The sequence below is a fragment of the Camellia sinensis genome, chromosome 9 (genome assembly GCF_055761805.1).
Source record: "Camellia sinensis isolate YWXY chromosome 9, ASM5576180v1, whole genome shotgun sequence".
Lineage (NCBI taxonomy): Eukaryota > Viridiplantae > Streptophyta > Magnoliopsida > Ericales > Theaceae > Camellia > Camellia sinensis.
Genome location: NC_138969.1, coordinates 87,423,396 through 87,446,563, shown reverse-complemented (window position 1 = coordinate 87,446,563; position 23,168 = coordinate 87,423,396). Strand labels below are relative to the sequence as shown.

The 23,168-nt window shown below is 34.6% G+C and overlaps 2 protein-coding genes across 2 annotated transcripts; both read right to left on the bottom strand.

Moving 5' to 3' along the window:
• Nucleotides 1-10,695: 10,695 nt before the first annotated feature.
• On the bottom strand, nt 10,696-13,466 carry LOC145799137 (uncharacterized). Its single transcript, XM_082888680.1, has 6 exons — nt 13,278-13,466; nt 12,931-13,152; nt 12,017-12,109; nt 11,837-11,941; nt 11,358-11,734; nt 10,696-10,896 (listed from the first exon to the last, which is right to left on the bottom strand). Coding segments are annotated over exons 1-6 (816 nt in total). The 5' UTR covers nt 13,296-13,466; the 3' UTR covers nt 10,696-10,895.
• A 1,043-nt stretch (nt 13,467-14,509) lies between these two features.
• On the bottom strand, nt 14,510-18,009 carry LOC145799599 (uncharacterized). Its single transcript, XM_082889199.1, has 4 exons — nt 16,221-18,009; nt 15,518-15,632; nt 15,351-15,435; nt 14,510-15,247 (listed from the first exon to the last, which is right to left on the bottom strand). Exons 1-4 carry the CDS (start codon nt 18,007-18,009, stop codon nt 14,510-14,512), a joined length of 2,727 nt encoding a protein of 908 aa, XP_082745325.1.
• Nucleotides 18,010-23,168: the final 5,159 nt, after the last annotated feature.

The following is a 23,168-nucleotide window of genomic DNA, read 5'->3' as shown; positions in this document are numbered from 1 at the left end:
CCTCATGAATGACAAACAAATTTATTTTCATTTTTGTATGGACAATCCTGCCCTTAATAATTAGTTTTATATTTTAAATTTTAAAATGACATAACTTTTGATTTATATATTTGTTTTTAATAAAATTAATATTTTAAAAATTATCTTATCAAGATTTATGAAAAAAATATCCACATTGGCTATGAAATTATTAAAAAAAATAATAATTTTTTTTTGCTGTCGAACCTGACATCACAATAAAAATTTATTATGATTCACAATAAAATTTTATCCTGATTTGAGTTTTGTTTAGTGACAATCTATTTATAAATGACTCTAGAAGTTTACTTTGGCCAAAAGCTCCCTTGTTTATTAACAATTATAGTGACTACAGTATTTAGTGATGATGGTATTTTTTTGTCATGTGGATCTAAACATTTTCTACAAAGTTTCGAAGCTTGCATTTTAAACATTAAAGTGTTATACTTTTTCAGTACATTGAGCAAGGACAAAGTGGAAATGAGTGGAACCAATGAGAATTCTCGGGAAAAAAAAAAGAAAAAAAAAACTTGTTTTCCCCTTTAAAAAAAATTGTCTGGGCAAAGATTTTTTGTTTAGCCAAACGATTTTTTGTTTAGCCAAACAATTTTTTGTTTGCCCAGATGATTTGTATGGGAAACAGAGTAGTTTTGGGAAAGTTTGCTCCCATGCACGTGGGTAAGGCCACCTGTTCATTTTTCAGATATTTTCTATTTCGAATTTTATAAATATCATCTCTCCACTTCATTTTCAAGGGTTGGAAAATCATTTCAAAGGCTTAGAGCAAAAACCACCTTGAACCCAAACGCTCTTCACTATTACACCTCTCTCTTCACTGATACACCATCCAAATTCCATTAAAGCTAATATTTGAAGCTTTTCTCTGAGATTTCAAAACATATTAAAAAAGCTTGAGGGTGCTAGGAAGAAAGTTTGATAATCAAGAAGCTCACCTTCTTTCAAGACGTGAAGTTTGAACTATTCTCATCTTCTCTCTCTTTTTCTTCATTTATAAACTTTGTATCTCACTGTTAGCTTGTTGTAATTATGTGATGGGTCCTCATGGATGTGGAGAGAACTAGGATATAGCCACCCATCCATTGAGTTGATTATTCTCTTCACTTTCTTACACTTTTGCACACTTTTCTTACTTTCTAGTGCTATAATTCATTGGTGTGGTACATAGATGTGTTAATTGAAACCTTATGAATGTGGAGGGAGTTAGAAAGTGTACAAGTTTGATTATGTAGCATAGTTTCTTTCATTTTCATACACTTAAATATTACCTATCTCATCATTCAGGCATGTTGACTCGTATGCTTCGATCCATACTCAATTTAATGAGTAGTTGTGATTATTACATGGAGTTAGTTGGATGATTCTTGAGATTTAGTGTTGAGAGAGTTGTTGGCTTTCATTTTTGTTGTTGTTTTCTTGGAAGTAAAACAAGAAGTTTTGTGTCAAATGCCTTAAGGCTCCCTTCTCAATCATTTGTGAATATGGAAAATGGTAGAAGCACCATTGTTTCATGAACATTGAGGAGTTTTTAATGGTCCTTGATGAATTTGATGCTTTAAAGTTTCCACTAAAAACTGGTGTGCATTAATCTACGCTCTCAAACTAATAGCATGGATTTGGGTACTATAACTTTCCCTTATTCACAAATAGATGATTGTAGATTCTCATTTATTTCTTGGGCTTAAATTTCTTCTAACTCTAATCTCTATTTCATTTGACAAACTGTTGTAAATGTCCTGTTGTATATAGTCATTTGTGCTGTTAAATAAGGGTTGAGGCCTATCTATCCATTTCTTGAATGTTTTGTGCAAGAGGAAGGAATAGAAAGGATGAGTACCCCTTAGAAGATGTGTTTTAGTTCTATTTTGGATCAGTTGCACCAAATAGAGTTTCTATCAGATATTATGCACAACTGGCCCCCTTTCTATTCGGCCGGATGGCTTTATGTATAGCCAGATGAATTTCTCAAAGGAAAATAGGTCAGTTTCTGGGGAGTGCTCTCCTAGGCATTTTGTGGTTGCTGTTTAAATTTTGCTATTTATTTTATTATGATTTGTTAGATTCAGCTTTAATTTGGCTGAATCAATTCATTGTTGTAATAACTTCTCCAACCCCACATCTTTTTCTTTTCTTAGTCATTCAGTTGTTGTAATAATCCTCTCTCCCACTGTCTTTCTTTTCCATTCAATTGTTATAATAACTTCTAACGCCACGCCTTTCTATCCATTTTATTTCTACGTTTTCGATATATGCTGCATCATGTTTTATTTATCATACTCATGCCTTGCATTCATTCTTCATGTATTTAAATTTGGCTGATTTGCATCTGTGGGCTTATCATTTACTATGTGACTTCGTGCACTACCTCATGCCTTGAGATGATTCGCATATCATAAATTTAATAGTCGAATCTATAGTTGCATTTTTGTTTATGTATTGCATTAGTTATTTGTATATAAGATCATGCATATGTTTATAGGATATTATTTTTGGCTTGCCATAGACAAAAACTAGGTGAGCATAACTTTAGCATCTCATTGTCTAAGCATCCTACCATGTGCTACTTGTTTATCTAGAATATCTGTATGAATGCTAGTGGATAGAGATTATGTAGCTTGAGTTGGAGTGTTATTGATGGCTAGGTGTGTGAACTCAATTTTCTTTGAGTTGTACAAAAAGGTTTTTTTTTTTTTTTTTTTTTTTTTTTTTTTTTTTTTTTTTTTTTAAATGCATGAAACCAAAGCATCCCAAAATAAGCAACATGATCTATACTTAATTGATTCACATAATAATTTTTAGCATTATTACATAATCAGAATATGAGCATATGGTGTCTATAAAACTCATATCATGGTTTAGTATAGGTTGATCTTTTGATCGGGTGAGCGGAGATGCTCAATTCATGACCTTCCACCCTCATACTTAAGGTTCCAAACCGAGATATCTTTGGTTAGACGAACAGTGGCCTTTGGCATAAGTCATGAGTTTTCTAATTTCTCCAAAAGATTAGGTGGCGACTCTAAGATCTGGTGACGTAGTCTATTTCTGACATATTTTGCAATAAATGAATTTTCTATAAAGTTGCCATATTTGGACTCTCATTTTTTGTTTCACACTACACTAGTGATATCATATCAAAAATCGGGAATCTAAACTGTCAGGTGTGCTCTGGTACCCTTGGGACACCTATACCCACTCTCATGCATTAAATTAACTTTAATGGCCTCGTTTGGGAACATGTTATTTAAGTAATATTTTGATTTTTTACGAAAAGAGGTATAGAAAAGTAAATCACACTTTCATTAATTTTGAATATTTGCTAAAAACTGACAATTAAAAATTAGTTAAATGCATAAATGATCACCTCCCTTATAATTTTGAAAAGGGAGCTTTATTAATAAGTTCGATTTAGGAGATTTATACTCCAGTTAGTCCTGTCTAAAATCTTATGTCCTAGTAATTCCTATTTATTTTTCATGGACACATTTTCCTCCAATGTTACTATGTAATTAACTTATTGAAAACAATACCGTACATTGATATTGCATCATAGGTTGGGAATGTGAATTTCGAAATTGGCGTATTTTCGATGATCAAACTTTGATGAGGCAACATTCTAGGGGAACAAAATCTACTAGATATCTTATGAGATTCTTTGCATTTTTGGAAAACAGAAGGTTTTATAGTTTAAGCATTTTCACACCACTACTGAAAGACGAACAAGGTTAGACAATCGTGTGTTAAGACGGAGAGGTGAGCCCCTGAAGTGGATTTTTTGTACATTGACGCTGAGAAATGTCAAGGAAGCTAAAGTGTAATATTTATGATTCCGATGGGTTATTTATGAACTTTGTTTCCGGATTTCATATGTGTGTAAGTGATGAATACATGAATTCATGTGAGTTGTTGTACTTATAACACGATTGTATGTTATACATGATGTCAACCTAATTCATAATTAGCATTTGATTTGTCGGGTTGTATCATGCATGGAGTGTGATGTGGTGTGTATTCTGCTTGGCTCAATGATTTTTTTTTTTTTGGTCCTATGCTAATGTATGGACACATTTAGGTAAATGTAAATTGTTAGTGACGTCAGTTGATACACTGTTAATGTATAGACGCATTCACACACCATAGTTAATGTGACATTGAACTCAAGTTGTTAGGGCAGTTGGGATTTCTGGAAAAATGTTATGGTGCAGGGTGATGTTCAGGAACAAATATATTTTGTTATGGTTGGTTATAAATTTTTGAAGTGGTTTGTATGATGGTTTTCGATGGGTTGCTGTTAGCTTTATTTTTTGTTTTAACAGAGGTTTGAATTACTAGCACATCAATTCGTGTGAATCGCCGGGTGTAGACACCCCATTTTGATCGCCGGTAAGACTTAGACGCTTTATTCTGAGCACTCGATGATGAAAGTTACGTTGTCAATGGTTCGAATTCTCAACAAAGGAATCCAGTTTTTAGCTCTAAAAAATCTCAACCTTTCGCACCCAAGCTATTTCTCTATCTATATACCACAAAAATCCATTGTTTAGCGCCATGCCAACTACTCTAAGCCTGAAACAGAGGTACAGGGGAGCCACATTGGGGCTCGATCGTGCCTTTTGGGCGAGAAACACTCTTCTGGGTGGGAATCTGCCAGCTGTCTATTTTTGAAGATATTTGTGACCTATTTGGCTCAAATTCTATAAATTCGAGCATATATTTCTGTTTTAAGGGTTAGAAAAATTTCAAAGTAGCAAAAACACCTTTGAGAGCCCTTTCTTCCTTTACAAGCTAGCTTTGTGATATTATATCATCCATGAACTATATCTATACATCATATACACCCTTAGAGCTGAACCTTAGAGCTTTGGTTAAGCCTTGAGAATCATAATTCAACCTCGAGAGTGCTCCACAATCAAGTTTCGTTTACAACCAAAGCTTGCTCTCTTCAAGAGGTATAAGCTTGTCACATTTTTCCTTGATTTCATTAAAATCTGTCTCTATCTATTTCCTGTGTTTTTGTCCTATTTTGGATCCATTCCAAGTGTTGGAACTTGGGGTTGAATAGCTACCAAAGGTAGAGAGGCCTAACACCCTTTCTTGCACCTTATTTCATAGCGCATTCCCTTTGTTTTACCACTATTCTCTTTGGCTTTCCCATTGATTTTCAGAGTTTGAAAGAGCTAAAAAACATGGTTTAGAAGTCTTAAAAGTGGAGGGGTTAGGCACCTCTCCTTGCTCTTGTTTACTAGTTTTGTAGCTCCTTGTCCTTACCTATCTTTTTGTGCTCTTTTACCTACTATTTTTTTTTTAAAAAATGTTTTAGGGGCTTTGTAGAGCTATTTTAATTCATTTAATTAGTTTATGCTTTGAATACTTTGCTTGTTGTGTTGTACATTCTCATGGCTTCGGTTGTTTAGGCCTTAGACTTCGAGTCATTTGAGTTGATAGCTTTCTTTACTTAGTTTCTATGTAAAGAGTTCCATTTTTGGTAATAATCAACTTCGCATAATCATTTTTGTGCCCTCCCTCATTTCTTGGTTTTCTTTGTTTAAGAGTTATTTCAAGTGATTAATTATTATTCGAGACATGAGAAAGAGACCTCCTATGCTTAATGGCTTAATCTTTTTGGAGGTTCATCGTCAACGCATAGTCTTTCTTTCATGCTAAAGATCATTTCTCGTTTGACATTTCTCTTCATTTAGTGTACTTAAATATCACTTTGGGACGAAATGATTAAAGAATGAAAAGGTAAGTAAAAAATGACTAAGAAAATTGGCTTAAAATCAATGATACCAACACGAAGAACATGAATAAAATTGGTTGAATTCGGCCAAACGTTATGACGAGCCCATCGCGTCAAGAATCATCATATATTAATTCATGATATTTTGATGAATTTTGAGGCGTGTCTACCTACTTCTTTGAGGTAACTACATGATAGGAGGGAGGGGTGGTTGCCTTTCATTGCATTTATTAACTTTTGTCCAAACGTGCTCGAAATCATCAAGCAATCAACTTGTTACCATTGATAGTTTTGGAATCGAATCCGTTTTTCTCTTGAGTTTTCTTATGACAAGGAAGAGAAGAACGGACAAACAGGGCTTAGAAAGGCTCTATCTACACTATTTTCACCTTAGAGCACAAAAATATTTTTTTTGCATGAAAATAGGGCACAGCCGGCCTTGTTTAGACTCGGCCGAGCCTCATTGGGGGTCGGCCCGGCTCCAATGTTTGGTAAATAGATCACTTTTGGTAGAAACATGGGGCAGTGGCTAAGGGTGAAACAAAGCAAGTGCATAGAGGGCAGACAAAGCAGTTTCTGCAAACGGCCTTCATTGACGCGCATATGATCCTTGTGCGTCTTCTTTTGTTTTATTATTATTATTGTAATTGTTGTTCATAATAATGTTGTAATTACTTTTCATGGTATTGTTGTAATTATTATTATTGTTTATTATATTATTATAATTATTATTGTCATAATGTCTTGTTGTAATAAATTAGATAGTTAGTTTGTTTAGTATTCATTCGGTGTTGTAATAGCTAGTTTTAATTCAGACCCTCTTGCGTGAGGGAAAATATGTAATAGCTGTATTTATCTTCCAACCCTCATTTCTTTCTCCCTTTTATTTACCTGCTTCTAATGGTAGCATCATATTTACTTAGCATTTTCCATGACTTGCATAGATTCGTTTTACACGCATAAAGGTTCGGCTCATCATTCTAACCAAAGTCAATTTCAAATTCTTTATTTGAATACGTGATTTATCCCATGTTTTGAATTGAATCAAATGCCATGCTAGTAGCTGAACTTGTTATTTACATAATGCGTGCATTGCATTTGTCATATTACATTTCTTAAGAGCATGCATTTCTTCTAATTATTTTACTTTAATGTAGCTTGCCTTAGAGTACTAGGTGAGCATTTCTTGCTTTAGCATATTTCATTGTATATTTGTGTTTCCGTATTAAGCATGCTTTCCATAAGGCTAAATGCTTAAATGATATTCATGTTTGAATGCCTCGGATGAAGGCATTTTTACTTAAGTTGGAATAAATTGATTAAATGTAAATACGAGCTCGCTTTTTCAAATGACATGTATTCAAAACACTTTTCCAAAACAAACATAAAATCAATGCATTCCAAATTTTGTGACTTGGTCTATACTTGTGTGCATCACTTAGTAAAATTAGCCTAATAACCGGAACAAGAGCATATAATGTGAATACAAATCACATCATGATTAGTAAATGCCGATCTTTGATTGGGTGAGTGAAGTGCTCAATTAATGACCTTCCCCTCTCATACCTAAGTTCTCGAGCCGAGACACTTTGGTGATAACAGAGTAATGGCCTTTGGCACAAGTCATGGGTTTCCTAAATTTTCCAAAAATATATAGGTGGTGACTTTGAAATCTACAACGCAGTCCATTTTTTGGCATCTTTTGATTCAAACTTGATTTTCTAAAATGGGTTGCCGCATTTGGACTCTTTTTTGTTTATCCATCTCACATTGCACTTGTGAAACCAAATTCAAAACCATGGGAGTCCGAACTGTAGAGCTAATCGTATCCGAAAAGGGCACGAAAAGCAAGCTATAGTTTCGGGCGACTCCACTGGGGATTTATAGAACTTGACTTGAACTTCATGATGTGAACTTTTATCTACATATATATGTCCTTTGCATTGCATTTGCATTGGTTCTCTTAAGTTACTGTGTTTTCCATTTGTTATTCCTAGATGGCTTGCCGGAGGTTTGCCTAAAAAGCTTGCCAAAAGGCTAGCTGGTCGTGGGCTCTACCATGTTGGTAACACAACCGTTGGATTCGGATTATCGTTGTACCGCTAGATCCTGCTTTTACTTCTCGGTATTAGGTGTGAGAGGTATATTAGGTAATCTTGCTAAGGTACCCTTTTGGACCAATTGGCCTAGTGCATATAGTACGCTCTAGTAACCTTTCAAACTAGGGCATGATGCTCTACCACTTTTCAGGATGTTGTGATACCGCTTGTTGAAATAGTAAAGTTGTAGATCACCCCAAAGCTAGGACAGTGAAACCCTAACCTCTCGTAAGGGTGTTTTGAATGCCTTTTTGTGCAAAATGTGAAATCTTTGGAAATATGTGATGCAATCCTAGGAGAGTCTTAATCTTGAGGCAATTCCTTTTAACCTTGAGGGTCATATTAGAATCAAAATTTGGGTCAAAATCCAAGGGTTTGTGTTTGATATGGTGGAAAAATATCATAACCAGAACCAGGGCCAAAAATTATGTCTTACTTTGTTTTGACCAGCATACCCGGTATCCCAATCTGATGGAGCATTTGTTTTTAATGCTAGGTTTGACTGAGCCAAAGAAGGAGCCATACTCAACTCAGCAAAGGCCCAGTCTATCCAATCCCAGGAAAAAAAAAAAAAAAAAACCACTTAGCAAAGGTCTAGTCTATCTGATCCCCAAAGGCCAACTTAGAAAAGATCCATCCAATGCCAAAAGACCCATTCTAAAAAAGCCCAATCCAGTCAAACCCGTCTAGACTAATCTAGTTCAGATACGTCAAGTATAACCGGGTTGAAATCCTTGTTAGTCAGCTCTCAGCTTACACCTATCCATTTCCCCAATTGCCAACTCAGTAGACCCATGATGGCTCAGAGTCTAGAAGAAGTTATGGCCATGATAACAACACTAAGCCAGGGAATTGCCATGCAGGATGAGACCATTGTTGAAATACAATGCCCATCTAGGGCATCTACCACACATCCAGTCCCGGGCCCCCAGCCGAACTTTAACCAACCTCCGCCAGCTGAAGATTTGCAAGGCCCAAATCCTCGAAAAGGGTTGGCTCAAGCTTGAGTTTTCAAACCCATGGTACAGCCTAATGAGGGGCCTTTTTCCCTTGATATTAATGATCTCAACCCGACCTTGTTAAATATTGCTAACCTTGAGAAACAATTCAAAAAGGCACAGGAAATTAACTCCATTCTCGACATTGAGGATGGGTACACCGAGGCTACTGTAAGGCTCCCAAACAGATTCAAAATGCCACACATTGGCTGTTTTGACAGGTCTGGAGATCCTATGGTACATATCCGGCTTTTCTTGGATGTCCAGAAACCGATGGGTCTGACTAAACCTCAAAAACTCTCTCTGTATGGAAGAATCCTATCGGGTATAGCAGCCACTTGGTACGCCAAGTTAGAGGATGAAGTAAAGCAGAACTGGGAAGATTTGGCTGAGACATTTGTCAATCAGTATTTTTACAATACCTAAATTGAAATGACCACCCAAGAGCTTGAAGTCACCCACCAGAATCCTAAAGAACCTTTTGTGGAATTTGTTGCAAGATGGAGAGCAAAGGCAGCACAAATGACAGATTGACCTTCTGAGAAGGACCAAGTGCGGATAATGGTGCTGAACCTTGAGCCTGATATGTTACCACTACAACAAATTTGGGATTTAAAGACGAAACAAATTTGTTCCAAAATGTATATATTTCGTCACCCAAACTAATTACGACGAACATTTTTTGTCACTCGTTTTGTCTCCAAAGGGTCGTCGCTAAAGGGTCTTAGAGACGAAAAAAAAATTCGTCATTGAAAATGATAAATTTGTGACGAATTTTTTTGTCTCCAATACACTTTGTTGGGAACATACTTGTAAGTAATTAGCGACAAAATATTTTGTCATTAAAGAAGAAATTAGAGACAAAAGTATTTCGTCATAAATATAAGAAATAGAGACGAAATAATCTTGTCACGTTTAATATAAACGAAGACGAAAATTTTTTGTCAAAGAAGCTACCAATAGAGACAAAAACAAATTCATCATTAAAAATGATAAATTTGTGACGAATTTTTTTGTCTCCAATACACTCTGTTGGGAGCATACTTGCAAGTAATTAGCGACAAAATATTTTGTCATTAAAGAAGAAATTAGAGACAAAAGTATTTTGTCATAAATATAAGAAATAGAGACAAAATAATTTTGTCACGTTTAATATAAACGAAGACAAAAAAAATTTGTCAAAGAAGCTACCTATAGAGACAAAAACAAATTCATCATTAAAAATGATAAATTTGTGACGAATTTTTTTTGTCTCCAATACACTCTGTTGGGAACATACTTATAAGTAATTAGCGACAAAATATTTTGTCATTAAAGGAGAAATTAGAGACAAAAGTATTTTGTCATAAATATAAGAAATGGAGACAAAATAATTTTGTCACGTTTAATATAAACGAAGACGAAAATTTTTTGTCAAAGAAGCTACCAATAGAGATAAAAACAAATTCATCATTAAAAATGATGAAATAATGTCAAAAAAAATTCATCACACATTGAGGGTAATAGTGACAAAATGTGACAATATTTTTTGTCATGACAAATTCATTTAGCGACGAAATAAAGAATTTATGACAAAATTAATCATCCACCTAAGCCAAATAAGAGACAAAAAAAACCTTCTTTAGGGATGGAAAATTTTGTCAATAATTTCATAATATTTTTTTCCACATTATATACCTATTTGATCAAAATCTAAATTTTAGTTCAACAAATATGACCCTGTTCATGTTGAAACCTGTTGAATATAACAATTCCATCACAACTTAACCTAACCTGTTATCAACACATTTACGAATTAACAAAATGAAAATATCCATTCATCATTACAAATAACTTCATCCTGATATAATAAAATAGTGAAATATCCACAAAATATCCAAAAGTTATAACTTGTTCAATTCCACCAAAAATCCAACAATAACTAGTGTAACTCCAAAAAGTATGTGTATCCTTATCAAACAAAAATGAACATTCAAACAAATTACATCATTGTTGCACGTCAAAAATGCCACCCCAATCCAATCTGCAAAAAAATAAATTAAAAGTTTTAGTAATTAATCAATTATACAAAAGATTAAAAGCATTAGTAACTCATCAATTTACAATTAGATCAATTATACAATTTATCCCTGTAACAGACTTTTTTTTAGATTATGAGAACAAAAAATTAATTTTAAGGCTAATTCACAAATGGTGCATCCCATTAATGTGCCGTAAGTTCATACAACTTATATTGGTCCCTCCTAAGGTGTTTCTATTGGTTCTTGTACAAATCTATAATTGTGTGATAATTTAGCATTTCGACAGCCTTTTTTCAAGCTTTAAGTATAGAGAAAAAAATATATTTTTTAGACTAATTCACAATTTATACATCATGTGCACCTGTACAAATTGGATGTCATATGCATGTTTCCATTTACTTCCTAATTCTTCAAACATGTATTCTTTTATAAAATTTGTTATATTAAAGTTAATATACTTTACCAAGAAGTATGCCCACTTGTGGATGAGTCCCCTCCACTTCCAAAGTGTCCAGTGAATCCATTGGTCCTCAAAAAGTTGACAACATCAGCCATTATCTCCCCTTGCTTCTTCTTACCCTCTTCAAGATCTTCTATTTTATTGTTCTGCATTTGTATTTGTTCCTTTTGTGTCTCTATTTGCATCTCAAGGCGCTTCACATAATCATTTGTTTCATCATATATGGTAGTGGCTCTCCTAATAGAGGATGAAGGTCTCATGCCAAGTCCCTTCACATAGCCAGACCTTGGCTTTAGGACTTTGATTGATAGCTCTTCTGCAGTCAAAGGGGTTGATCCCAATTGTGAGAGGTGATCAGCCTGTGTCTGTATCATATTTTCCTATCAAATATAAAAAAATTAAATAATTATTAGAAAATTAAATAAGATTATAACAAATAGTATTCTAAAATTTTGTTAATAAAAATTGCAATATATACTCACATAATTACACTGAGCTTGAGATGAGATCCACTCATGTGTTTTCTCATTATAGTGCGTTTCCTTGTACAACTCTGCTAGATCAGGTAGCATCTTCTTTTCTCGTGCCTAATTCGATAGACCAAATATTCAATAAATAAAGCTAAGAATCTAATATAATTCTGAAAGTGCAAGGATACGTACCAGTTTTTCTACTCTAGCAGGGATTGACCTAGAACCACACCTATGTTTTGTATACATCCTTTCTCTGTTCGCGATGTTGGCCTTTGATTGTTCCTATAAGGAAGAATGACCAATATAACAATGAAATGTATCATTAGTAAGACAAATATGTTGGCTTTTGATTGTTCCTGTAAGGAATAATGAACCAATATAACAATGAAATGTATCACTAGTAAAACAAATTTAATGGTTGATAATAAAGAAATTGCATTGTTCCTCTCTATCATTTTCCTATATATCATTTCAACTTAAAAGATATTTCAAATTATTCACTAGTTTCATTCAATTCTGTGAAAAATAGATTAGAGGATGGGCGAAAAAAAAAACGAGTAATTTACACCGTTCACAAATAGGGGGCATATAAGCATGGGCAAGATAGATTGTGAAAAAATCCATTTACATTTCACAAGATGTGGAACAATTACTGATACCAAACTCATAACCCTTTCTTTCTTCCGCAACTTTATCAAATCTAAAGTTCTGTCTCAATACCCTATATTAGTTACTTAGCTAGTTGCTTACCATTATCATGAAACTTCAAACCAAACCCAAGAACAAACAGAAAATTAATACAATCATAGAAACTGAAATCTTAGTTCTTTATTCTATGATGTGAAAGATGCACTTTAACAAACCATAAATCAATCTCCTATTATGCGAGCCTTCCAATCCATGTTTAATAGTTTCCCTTTCTCATTTTTCCACTTATTTGGTTTTTATTATGTTCCACTTACATGCCTAGAAGATAAAGGGAAACGAATACATATGGAATTTCACAGCAAATTGATTGTGTTCTTTCTAGTTGTTTTATAATCTCTCCCTATTCTAATCAAATTCTTTCTTCGCTAATATAATAAAAAAGATGAAAATGTTACCAGAAATTCTTTAGTGTTCCACTTTTTATCAATAAGATCTATCCACTTGGTAGGATCGACATTCTTTGGTGGGTGGTTTCTTGCATACTTCTCCCCTTTAGCCTCCTTCAGCTCCATGAATTGTTTGTGCAGCCTATAGGTATGGTTACTCAATCTCCGACCAAATTTTGTGTTCATTGCCTTCTCTATATCAACAGGGTCTCCTTGTAAATCAAATTGATCCTGCAAAAAATAGATAAGTCATAGATAATTCTTATAAAAAATAAAATAATTACAATAAAATAATTAAGATTTCTAACCTATTATAAAAATGAGTAATATCTCCTATAAGTAGACAACGAACTTACATTCAAGCGTTGAAACATCGCCTCCTTAACGGAGGCATCAACATACTTCCACCTACGAACACTTGGATTTGGTAAACGAGTTCGCACTTCTACACCAATCTTTGAGGCTAGTTTTGAGGCATAGTCCCCTACCGGTGCATGAAATTCTGGAGGGATAGGCACGCTAAGCTTTCCATCTTTATCAACAAGGCCTTGAACCTCTTTGCCTTGAGTCGTGCCACGAGCACGCTTAGCAGCTGATATTGTGAAGCCATAATATTGAAATAGTATGTGAACAAATTTAATTAAGATCTCAAATCAATGTAAATAAAGAGTGTGTCTTACCAATAGTATTACCAGCAGTCACCTCAAGTTGAGGCTCCACATTGAGAGGTGGTGGCGGATTGCTAGTCACCTCAGGACGTGAAGAGGTATCCCCCTCTTCTAATGCGTGGGTCAATACCTCATGATGAGATTGTGAATGGGCTCTCGATGGTATCTCTAACAGCTGAATAACATAATAAAATATGAATATATGTACAAAGATATACATGTCTATGTGTGTATGAATTGAAAGTAACAAGAAAGAATATATTTCACAATGCATAAATGTATAGTACCTCATGCTCAAACGAATCATAGGTTTCAGTGTCACTGCCATCTTCAGCCTCTGACGGTCGATAATCATCGTCATTTTCCTCAATTGATATTTGTTTTTCCTTCCTCAATTTCTTATGTTGAACCGTAGCCTTCAAACAAGTTGTTATATTCTTCACTCCTAGAGCATTCATTCTCTCACGGTTTTTATTAATATTCTTCATTCTTTGTTTCTCATAGTTCGTTACCTTCTTAGTTGCGGTACTTGGTTTGGTCAATTGCTTTTTTTTTAGTGTCCATTTTGCCCAACTATAAAGCATAATTGAACATTTTTTTGGTGGATACGCATAATTGAACATTAGATGTAAAGAAAAGACAATTATATATTTCTATACATAAAGCATAAAGCAACAACAATCTCAACAAGTGGATATGTCATATAGGCTCTAAATCATTGAAATATGGCTAGAGTGATATGGATGATTTTTGTTTTTACCATTTACTTATCATAGAACAAATTAATTACAAAGCCATCAGACACACAATATGACCAATCAATGATAAACCTACATAACAGTGGATGAACCCCACAACTGAAATTCAACTACATTAATTAAGAACAATGTTCATATAGAAGTGCAAAATAACTACAAATCCTAGTCTACATCAAGATCCATATCGTAATCCACATCAGGTTCGTCACACTCTTCATTTTGTTTGTCAGCTCTATTCTGTATCATTGTTTCATCAGATGACCTAACCCTTGTAACAACTTCTACTTCAACACCATCTCTATAACATTGAACATTAGGGCCGATGTCAATTGGAACAACATCGGTAATATTTTCTTGTTGGAACACATCGTTTTCTTCTGGTTCATGTAATGATTCTCCATCACCTACCTCTGGTACATCAAAGACACCCCTATGTTGCACTCGTTGAACGACTTGCCAAGGTTGTCCCCATTTGGTATCATTTAGGTAAAAGACTTGCTTAACCTGTCTAGGCAAGATGAAAGGGTCGTGTTGATACCACCGACTTGTGACATCAATACTTGTGCAATAATCATCGGTTCGCAATGTTCTACTTCGACCTGTGTTTCCTGTGTTGTACCATTCACACTGGAACAATATAACTTTGTTATGACACATGTACTCCAATTCCCAAACATTGCACAAGTGACCATAAAATTCATGCGTCACTCCCTCATGATCCCCTTCCGTAAGCACACCACTATTCTGACTCTTACAGCGATTGTCTACTTCTCTTGTACGAAACCGTACGCCATTGATTATGCAACCTGAGTACTCTTTTACTAGCAAATTTGGGCCATTTGCTAACGACCATAAATCATTGGTTGCTTCTGGTGACTTTTCTTCTCTCAATATATTTATCTACATTCACATATAACGTACATTAAGATAGTAAAAATAAATTAATAAATGATCAAATCTTATACAAATTTTTAATCATGTCTTAAAATTGAAAATGCCTTACCTGCTCTTTGAACCACTTGGGAAACTCTTGTTGTATACGGGTTATGCCTTGGTCAGATGGAGTCCGTATTAGATTTTTGTGTATCCTACTCAAAAGAATGTGATTATTATGCACTGTTAACTACATTAACAAAGCTAAGAATACACATATTTAAATGAAAAACATACTCTAGATACTTCTCTATCTCGAGGCTATTGTTCAACAAGAACCAATGAGCCATATCACGATATTCTTGTGACATATCAGCATCTCTTGTGATTAGGCCAATAGGACGTGTAGTTTCTGTGAATACAGTTAACCCTTTGTGACGTTCGCCACGATCTTGATTTCATTCGGGTCGATTATGCACTGTTTCGATCCCATCAACATACATTGAACAAAAAGTAATGCACTCTTTGACAATGTAAGCCTCTGCGATTGAACCTTCTGGTCGAGCTCGGTTTGTAACAAACTTTTTTAAAGCTCCAAGAAACCTTGAAAAGAGAATTAGTTAAGAGCAAGGTTACACATACAACATATAATTATGAATCTTTCAATTTAACAATTACCTTTCAATCCAGTACATCCATCGATATTGCACCGGTCCTCCAAGAATAGCCTCACGCGGCAAGTGAACGGCCAAGTGAACCATCACATCAAAGAAGGCTGGAGGAAATATCTTTTCAAGCTTGCATAATATGTGTACTATACGTTCCTCTAATTTCTCAAGTTCATTACGGCGCAGTGTCCTTGAGCACAAATCCTAGAAAAAGCTACCTAACTCAAATAGTGTTTTACTAATCTCTTTGTCTACGTAACCACGCATCCCAATTGGAAGAATCCGTTGTATGAGTACATGGCAGTCATGACTTTTCAAGCCTGTCAATTTACCATTTCTCGCATTCACTGATCTTGATATGTTTGCAGCATAGCCATCCGGATACTTCACTGATTTCAAGAATTCAAAGAAACCCTCCCTCTCTTCAGGGGTCAAAGAAAAGATTGCCCTAGGTTTGACATAAGTTCCATCAGGACGACGTGTTAACCACAACTCTTTCCTTATACCCATATCTTCCAAGTCCATCCGTGCTTTGTCGGTGTCTTTGTTCTTTCCATCAATGCCTAACATAGTTCCAAAGGTATTTTCACTAAAATTCTTCTCGACGTGCATAACATCAATGTTGTGTCGAAGCTTCCGTTTCTTCCAGTATGGTAACTCATACAAGATGCTTACCTTTGTCCAATTTGGTGCCTGACGGAGTCTTTTCTTATTTCTTGGATGCTTCCCATATGTGACATCTATCACTCTATCCAATTGCTCTAATATCTTTTCCACTGGTAACTTTAAAGATCTCTTTCGCTTCTCATGCTTACCATTGTAAGCCTTACTCTTTCGCCTTTCGGGGTGGTTTTGAGGCAAGTAGCATCGATGGTTAGTGTATGCAGTCTTACCTTTCAAGGATTGAAAATATGGTTCATCATTGCAAGTGTAGCAAGAATAATGACCCTTTGTTCTCCACCCAGATATGTCACCAAATGCGGGCCAATCGTGTATAGTCCACATCAAAGCTGCACGCATCTGGAAAGACTCACCAGTTACGGCATCGTAAGATAATGCACCATTTTCCCACAACTCATTCAACTCATCCACCAGAGGTCTCATGTAGACATCAATATCGATCCCTGGTTGTGATTCTTCAGGAATAAGTAGTGACATCATAAGAAAGGGATCTTTCATAACCAACCAAGGTGGCAAGTTATAAGGAATGAGTACTACAGGCCATAAACTATACGAGTTGCTCATGTTCCCAAAAGGATTGAACCCATCAACAGCCAACCCTAGCCTCACATTTCGAGGCTCTAGGGCAAACTGAGGATGTTGCATATCAAATTCCTTCCATTCATCACTATCAGCGGGATGTCTCAATACTCCGTCATCTATACGTTTCTCCTTGTGCCATCTCATGTCCTCAACAGTCTTTCTTGACATGTACAATCTTTTCAACCTTGGTGTTAATGGGAAGTACCGCAACACCTTATGGGGAATCTTCTTACCCTTGCCACGATTGATCTTGTATCTGGATGCCTTACATTTTGGACATTTATCTAACCTTGCATTTTCCTTCCAAAATAGTACACAATCATTTAAACAAGCATCAATTAACTCATATGACAAGCCCAAATCACGAAGTATTTTCTTAGCTTCATAAAATGACTTTGGAACCAAATTATCTTTTGGTAAAAGTTTTGTTAAAAACTCCAATAGTGTGTTAACCGACTTATTGCTCCAGTGGTTTGTTACCTTCATATTAAGCAGCTCGATGACAAACTTCAACAAAGTGTAGTTTGTGCAACCTAAGTACACCTCACGTTTGGCATCATTCAATAGTTTATCAAACGTTTGTACTTCCTCATTTTGGGGTGCATCGTTGGGTTCTCCTCTTATTCGATCTTCCACTAAGGCATCAATACCACCTAAAACCTCATCTTCATCAATTGCCATTTCATGATGAGCCTCATTTGATACACGTGGTTCCCCGTACTCATGCCAAATAGTGTACGTTTGCATAATCCCATATTGAAGCAAATGAATTTGCACATTTCGAAGATTTTGGGAATAATAGTTCACACAGTTCAAACATGGGCACGGAATTTTACCTTCCTGGTCAACAACTGCCATTGCAAATTTGATAAATGATGTCACTCCATCAATAAATGGCTAACTCATCCTTCCATCAGGTGTCTTACCCAATGCAATCCAACTCTTGTCCATGTCTGATCACAAATGAAAGATCAAGTTTTTTTTAGTTTGTTTATGTCATAAAACGCATCATGTGTACTATTAACCTATTTCATTTAGGAATGCACAATGTGTATCATACAAAGAAAATCATATGACGTTGTCTATCTCTAATCTTTCCTTAGTTCTCCAAGTATATAACATAGATTGAGATGGAACATATTTAAGTAGTAAAGTTGCAAAGTACAATGTAGACTAATGTATTTTCAAATTGTTTGAATTTGGCCAAAATAGAACAGATTATGAACCAGACATCCTAACAGATTATGTACCAGACCACTTAGAGCAGCTACTACTGTCCAAATACCTTGATCAAAGTATATCAAATTAGCTTTCACTTGACTCATGACTAGTTCTCTCTAAATCTACAAAATACCTTGATAAAAATTTGCCACAAATTTAGAGAGTTTCATTTCCCATTACTGATCAACTAGCATATCACCCGTGCTATGCACGGATTATGTTTACAATTATCTATATATGTGAACTAGTAGTAACCTTCACATAATTGCATGGTTAGTCAAGAATGAAAGAACCTTCAAATTTGGAGTAGATACAGGGATTCTTGAGCAGCATGTGATTTTAATCAGTATGAGTAGATGGGAGTATTATGGGAAAGGATAGAGTAGAAAAAAAAATGGTTCCTGACAAGTTTACAACATTAGTACATTAAAAGGAATAAAAGAAAATTTGCTCATTTAGGAAACCAGTTGTTTTTGAAGAAATAAAAAGAATCTTAGTTGATTGGACTGTTTATAGAGGCAATATTGATTATGGTGTGTAACTGTGGCTTCAGATTTCTCTAATAACGATATAATTGGAAAAGAAGATAATCGGGCACAATATTATTTGTTCTTCCTTTCATTTCTTCTATTTTCTTATTTTTATTGCCTTCGTTTTAAAGAGAAGGTGAACTTAGAGTTACTAATTCTTTCCTCTATCCATCCATTAAGTTTTTAGGAGAGATCTTTGTACACACTACTTAACTTATCATGTAACAACATCACACTTGATATGTTCTTTAGTAACTCTAAGTTCAAACCAAGCCATGGAATTATTTATCTTCACTTTGACTTGTACACTAACAACCACATGTTCTCTACCTTTTGTCGTCTTCCATGGTAATTTTCTAATTTTTCTCTATATTTTTTCATCATTTTTTATTATGTAGTCATTAGGTAGCTACTTTGTCCTTTGTTAGTGCTCTACTCCCACTATGCTCAATTTGGTTCAATTAATTTACTGTTTGATGTTTAAGTGCTTTTACCAAGTTGGTTTGTGGAATGTAACAGTTTGGTTGTTTTGGATTGTGGCTTTATGAAATTTTCTATACCCTTATTTGTTGTGCTAAAAGCTTAAATTTTTAGGACTATTAGCATTAATACGAACACGGAAATTGCTTTCAAGTCACTACTTAATTCATGACCTGTTTGGTAATGTTGTGTGTTTAAGGTTGGTTGGTTGTTCTCAAATTTTGTCTTCCTTAAGTTAGTGATTTTTGTTATTTTTGTCATTTTTTGTTATATTGAGCATATGTGCGTATGTGCATTTTCTTAATTTGAGCATATGTTCATGATTTGACAAAAATGGATCAGAGAAGATAAAGATCACCACTCCTAGGCCCAATGTTGAAATAGAAGTTGAGATTAGATTTTTCATTTCCCCCTGTTTTTGTCCCATGGCCATCTCTATATTTGATACCACATATAAGTTAGTTTTGCAACATCCTCCTCCTCTCAAATCTGTTATGATGTTGCATTTGTTTGTCATACAACCTATTTGGGGTGAGGATGGGTAAAGTATGATGGGACATGTTTAGGTTTGGGGTGGGAGTGTAAAGTTGATCTGGATCTTTTTTCTTTCTTAGATTTTTTGGATGATGTAATTGGTTAGGCAAGTTTTGTTTCCTTCTATTGGTTGTTTTGTTTTAGTTGCATCATCTTTATGCTTTTTCTATAAAATTTATTATTTATCAAAAAAATATCTCGTCGTCACTTTGTTGATGCAGGTGCTCGTCCATCTTGCCTTTTTTGTGCATTGATTGCATGCAACCCCTGACTATCGCTATTATCCTCTTTTGTCAGTTGGGCCGTTTGTTTCAAATGCTTGAAGGTCTTGGTACACAGATAGAGAAAGATGTATTGTTGGATAAGTATAGGAAGCCTGTATTGAATTCTGTATTTATGGAGGAATGGTCTAGTCTTACAAAGAATTTTTTGAAGGCTCTTCCTTACTCTCTTACTTCAAGTCAGTTAACTGCTGTTTCAAAGATTATTTGGGATCTCAAGCGGCCAGTTCCCATGAATCGACTTTTGCAGGTATTGGATTTATATTTTTTTCCCTTAACATACTGTTGTTCTTTAATTTGTATCTCATATCTAATCAATTGTTGTTCTTTAATTTATATCCTTCTTGCTTGTCCATATGAGAGAGGGAGGGTGTTAGATAGCTTGATATATATTGGACATTTCCTAACAACTTAAAATTTTGAGAGAATTGGTAATCTAAGACAGTGAACTTATATTCATCCTAATTTCTTTACCCCATTTAGCATAGACACATTCACATAACTAGGCACCCACACCCACCCATTTGTCACCCTACCCCATACACACATGCACACGAACTCATTCATAGAGATAAGTCAACTATACAACATTGTTACACCATCGGTTTGGGTAAAATCCTTGCAACTACTTCGACCTTATATGTCTCTACCATATCATATATTCTTTATTTGATGGATAAGACATAGGGGGATTTGGTTGGAAAGAGATGTAAGATTTATTTTGTCACTTACCCAAAAACAATTTATTATTTGTCTTCCTTTTAGCCTTCAGTGACATCTTCTTTTAAGGGAATCTCTTTGTTTTGATTATCTCAATCGTTTTTTTCTCAGGGAGATGTTGGTTGTGGGAAGACTGTGGTAGCTTTTTTGGCATGTATGGAGGTTATTGGTGCAGGTTATCATGTAGGCCATGTAAAGTTTTCATTATTGATATTGGATAGTAGTGATTGACTTCAATTATGAGATTTCAGAGTCTAATTTGTTTGTTTGATAATTGATTTCTCAGCATGGTGTTTAGTCTCAACATTTGCTCCATACGTAATCTTACAGAATTAAAAGTGATTGTTAGATTACTTTGTTTATTTGTAGGCAGCTTTCATGGTTCCAACTGAGTTGCTTGCTGTCCAGCACTATGAGCACTTTCTTAATTTGAGCATATGTTCATGATTAAATCTCTTTAAATAATATATATAAAAATATATATATTGAGCATATGTGCATTTAAAATATATATAAAAAATATTTTTATATATAAAAAATTATATATTCTATGCCAATAATATATATTTATATATATATAAAATTATGAGAGAATAACTTAAAACAAAACAGAGCATCACATATTATAAACAAAACAAACCAAACTGCTGATTCATCTCTACAATGAACAAAACAGAGCATCACATATTATATATTCTTTCCTAGGTAAACAAGCAATCTCTATCATCTCTCTCCACTGATTCATCTTCTTCTCTCTCTCTCTCTCTCTCTCTCTCACTGATTCAGCAATTGGGTTTCTCTCAATCCCACTTCCCTCTTCCATATTTTTACTCCATGACTGCACCACCATTTGTTGCCGAATCAAAAACTTGTCGACTTGAATCTGCATTGCCATTCGCTCCATGCTTCTACGATTCATATTTTTGCTTCCTTTATCTTCTTTCTTCCTCTTTGCTATTTGATTTTTCATGGTGCATTCTCTCATACTGTATTTTATATATATTTAATCTTTTCCAAATCATTGTATATATTTGTCAAATCTTTTCTAAATCCCAAAACCGTAACAATCGCACTGAATCGCACCAAACCGTATAGACCAGTTTGGTGCGGTTTATATGTGTATCTTGGTCTGTTCGGTTCACATAATTACAAAACCGAATAAATCGGTTCGACCCAAAACTGGGAAAAAAATTGGCCAAATGGTGAACAATGAATATACAAACTCTACAAGCAGAATGAAATAGATATCAAGCAGAATGAAAAAACAAAATTGCAGATTCATTGTACATGTTGATAAACCAAAAAACTCTACAATGAACAATGAACAATGAACAAGCAGAATGAAAGGGTACCGTGAGAGCCTCTTCCAGTCAGATTGTGGAAGAATGCTTCAGCAAAGAGCTGATCCCTCAGCCGTGGGTTGCAACAGTAAGCACACCAGAGGAAGAGCAGAGGAAGTTTGATGGTCTTGAAGATCACAGCCTTTCAACTTGATGGTCTTGACACAGCCTTTCAACTTCTCAGCCGATCCCTCACAATCCTTTTTTGAGGAAGTTTTTTTTGGTCTACAATGGCCCAACTTCTTAGCCTTTCAACTTCTCAGCTTTCAATTTTATTTGGTTTCATTTTTTGAAAATGATTTGGAGTTATTTTTTTTTTTAGATACACTTAATTTAAATATACTTAATTATCTTTTTTTGAGTCACATTATATATCTATTTTTCTATACATATTTTTGTAAAAGTAAAAAAGTATAGTTATTTAGCACTTCCGAAACTACCAGTAAGTTGATATTAAAAAAATTTCCTTTTTATAATGGCATAAATAATTTATATATGATTTTTTTGAAATTATTTTTAATTTAATAAAATATTAAATAGAATAAAAACAAATTTCTTACAAAATAAAAGTATTTGAATAAAAAAGGGGTTTTTTTTAGGGTCCCTGATATTAAAATTTCATAGTATAAAGGACATTTAATATTTTCATAATGTCTAAGGTCCCTCAAAATTGAACTAGAGAAATTTCAGTCCAGAGAAATTCCAGCCCAGAGAAATTTCAGCCTAGAGAAAATTCGGTCCAGAGAATTTCTCTCCAGAGAAAATTTGATCCAGAGAAATTCTCTGGATTCCAGTCTAGAGATTTTCTCTGGATTTTCAGAGAATTTCTCTGGTTTTTGCAAGAATTTCTCTGGATTTAAAAAAAGAAAAAAGGCCTGAGATTGTGTGCTTGAGAGTCAAACAAAGTGGGT

Excerpts from the sequence above, each read along its gene's own strand:
- LOC145799137 (XM_082888680.1), bottom strand. Across the intron at positions 12,110-12,930 it reads GGAACACTAAAGAATTTCTG|GAACAATCAAAGGCCAACAT; the intron begins GTAACATTTTCA and ends TCTTCCTTATAG. Across the intron at positions 11,942-12,016 it reads CTGCTAGAGTAGAAAAACTG|GCACGAGAAAAGAAGATGCT; the intron begins GTACGTATCCTT and ends CTATCGAATTAG.
- LOC145799599 (XM_082889199.1), bottom strand. The coding sequence starts at position 18,009 with ATGGCAGTTGTTGACCAGGAAGGTAAAATTCCGTGCCCATGTTTGAAC. Across the intron at positions 15,633-16,220 it reads ATCAGTGAATGCGAGAAATG|AAACTACACGTCCTATTGGC; the intron begins GTAAATTGACAG and ends CTGTATTCACAG. Across the intron at positions 15,436-15,517 it reads GAGATAGAGAAGTATCTAGA|GATACACAAAAATCTAATAC; the intron begins GTATGTTTTTCA and ends TCTTTTGAGTAG.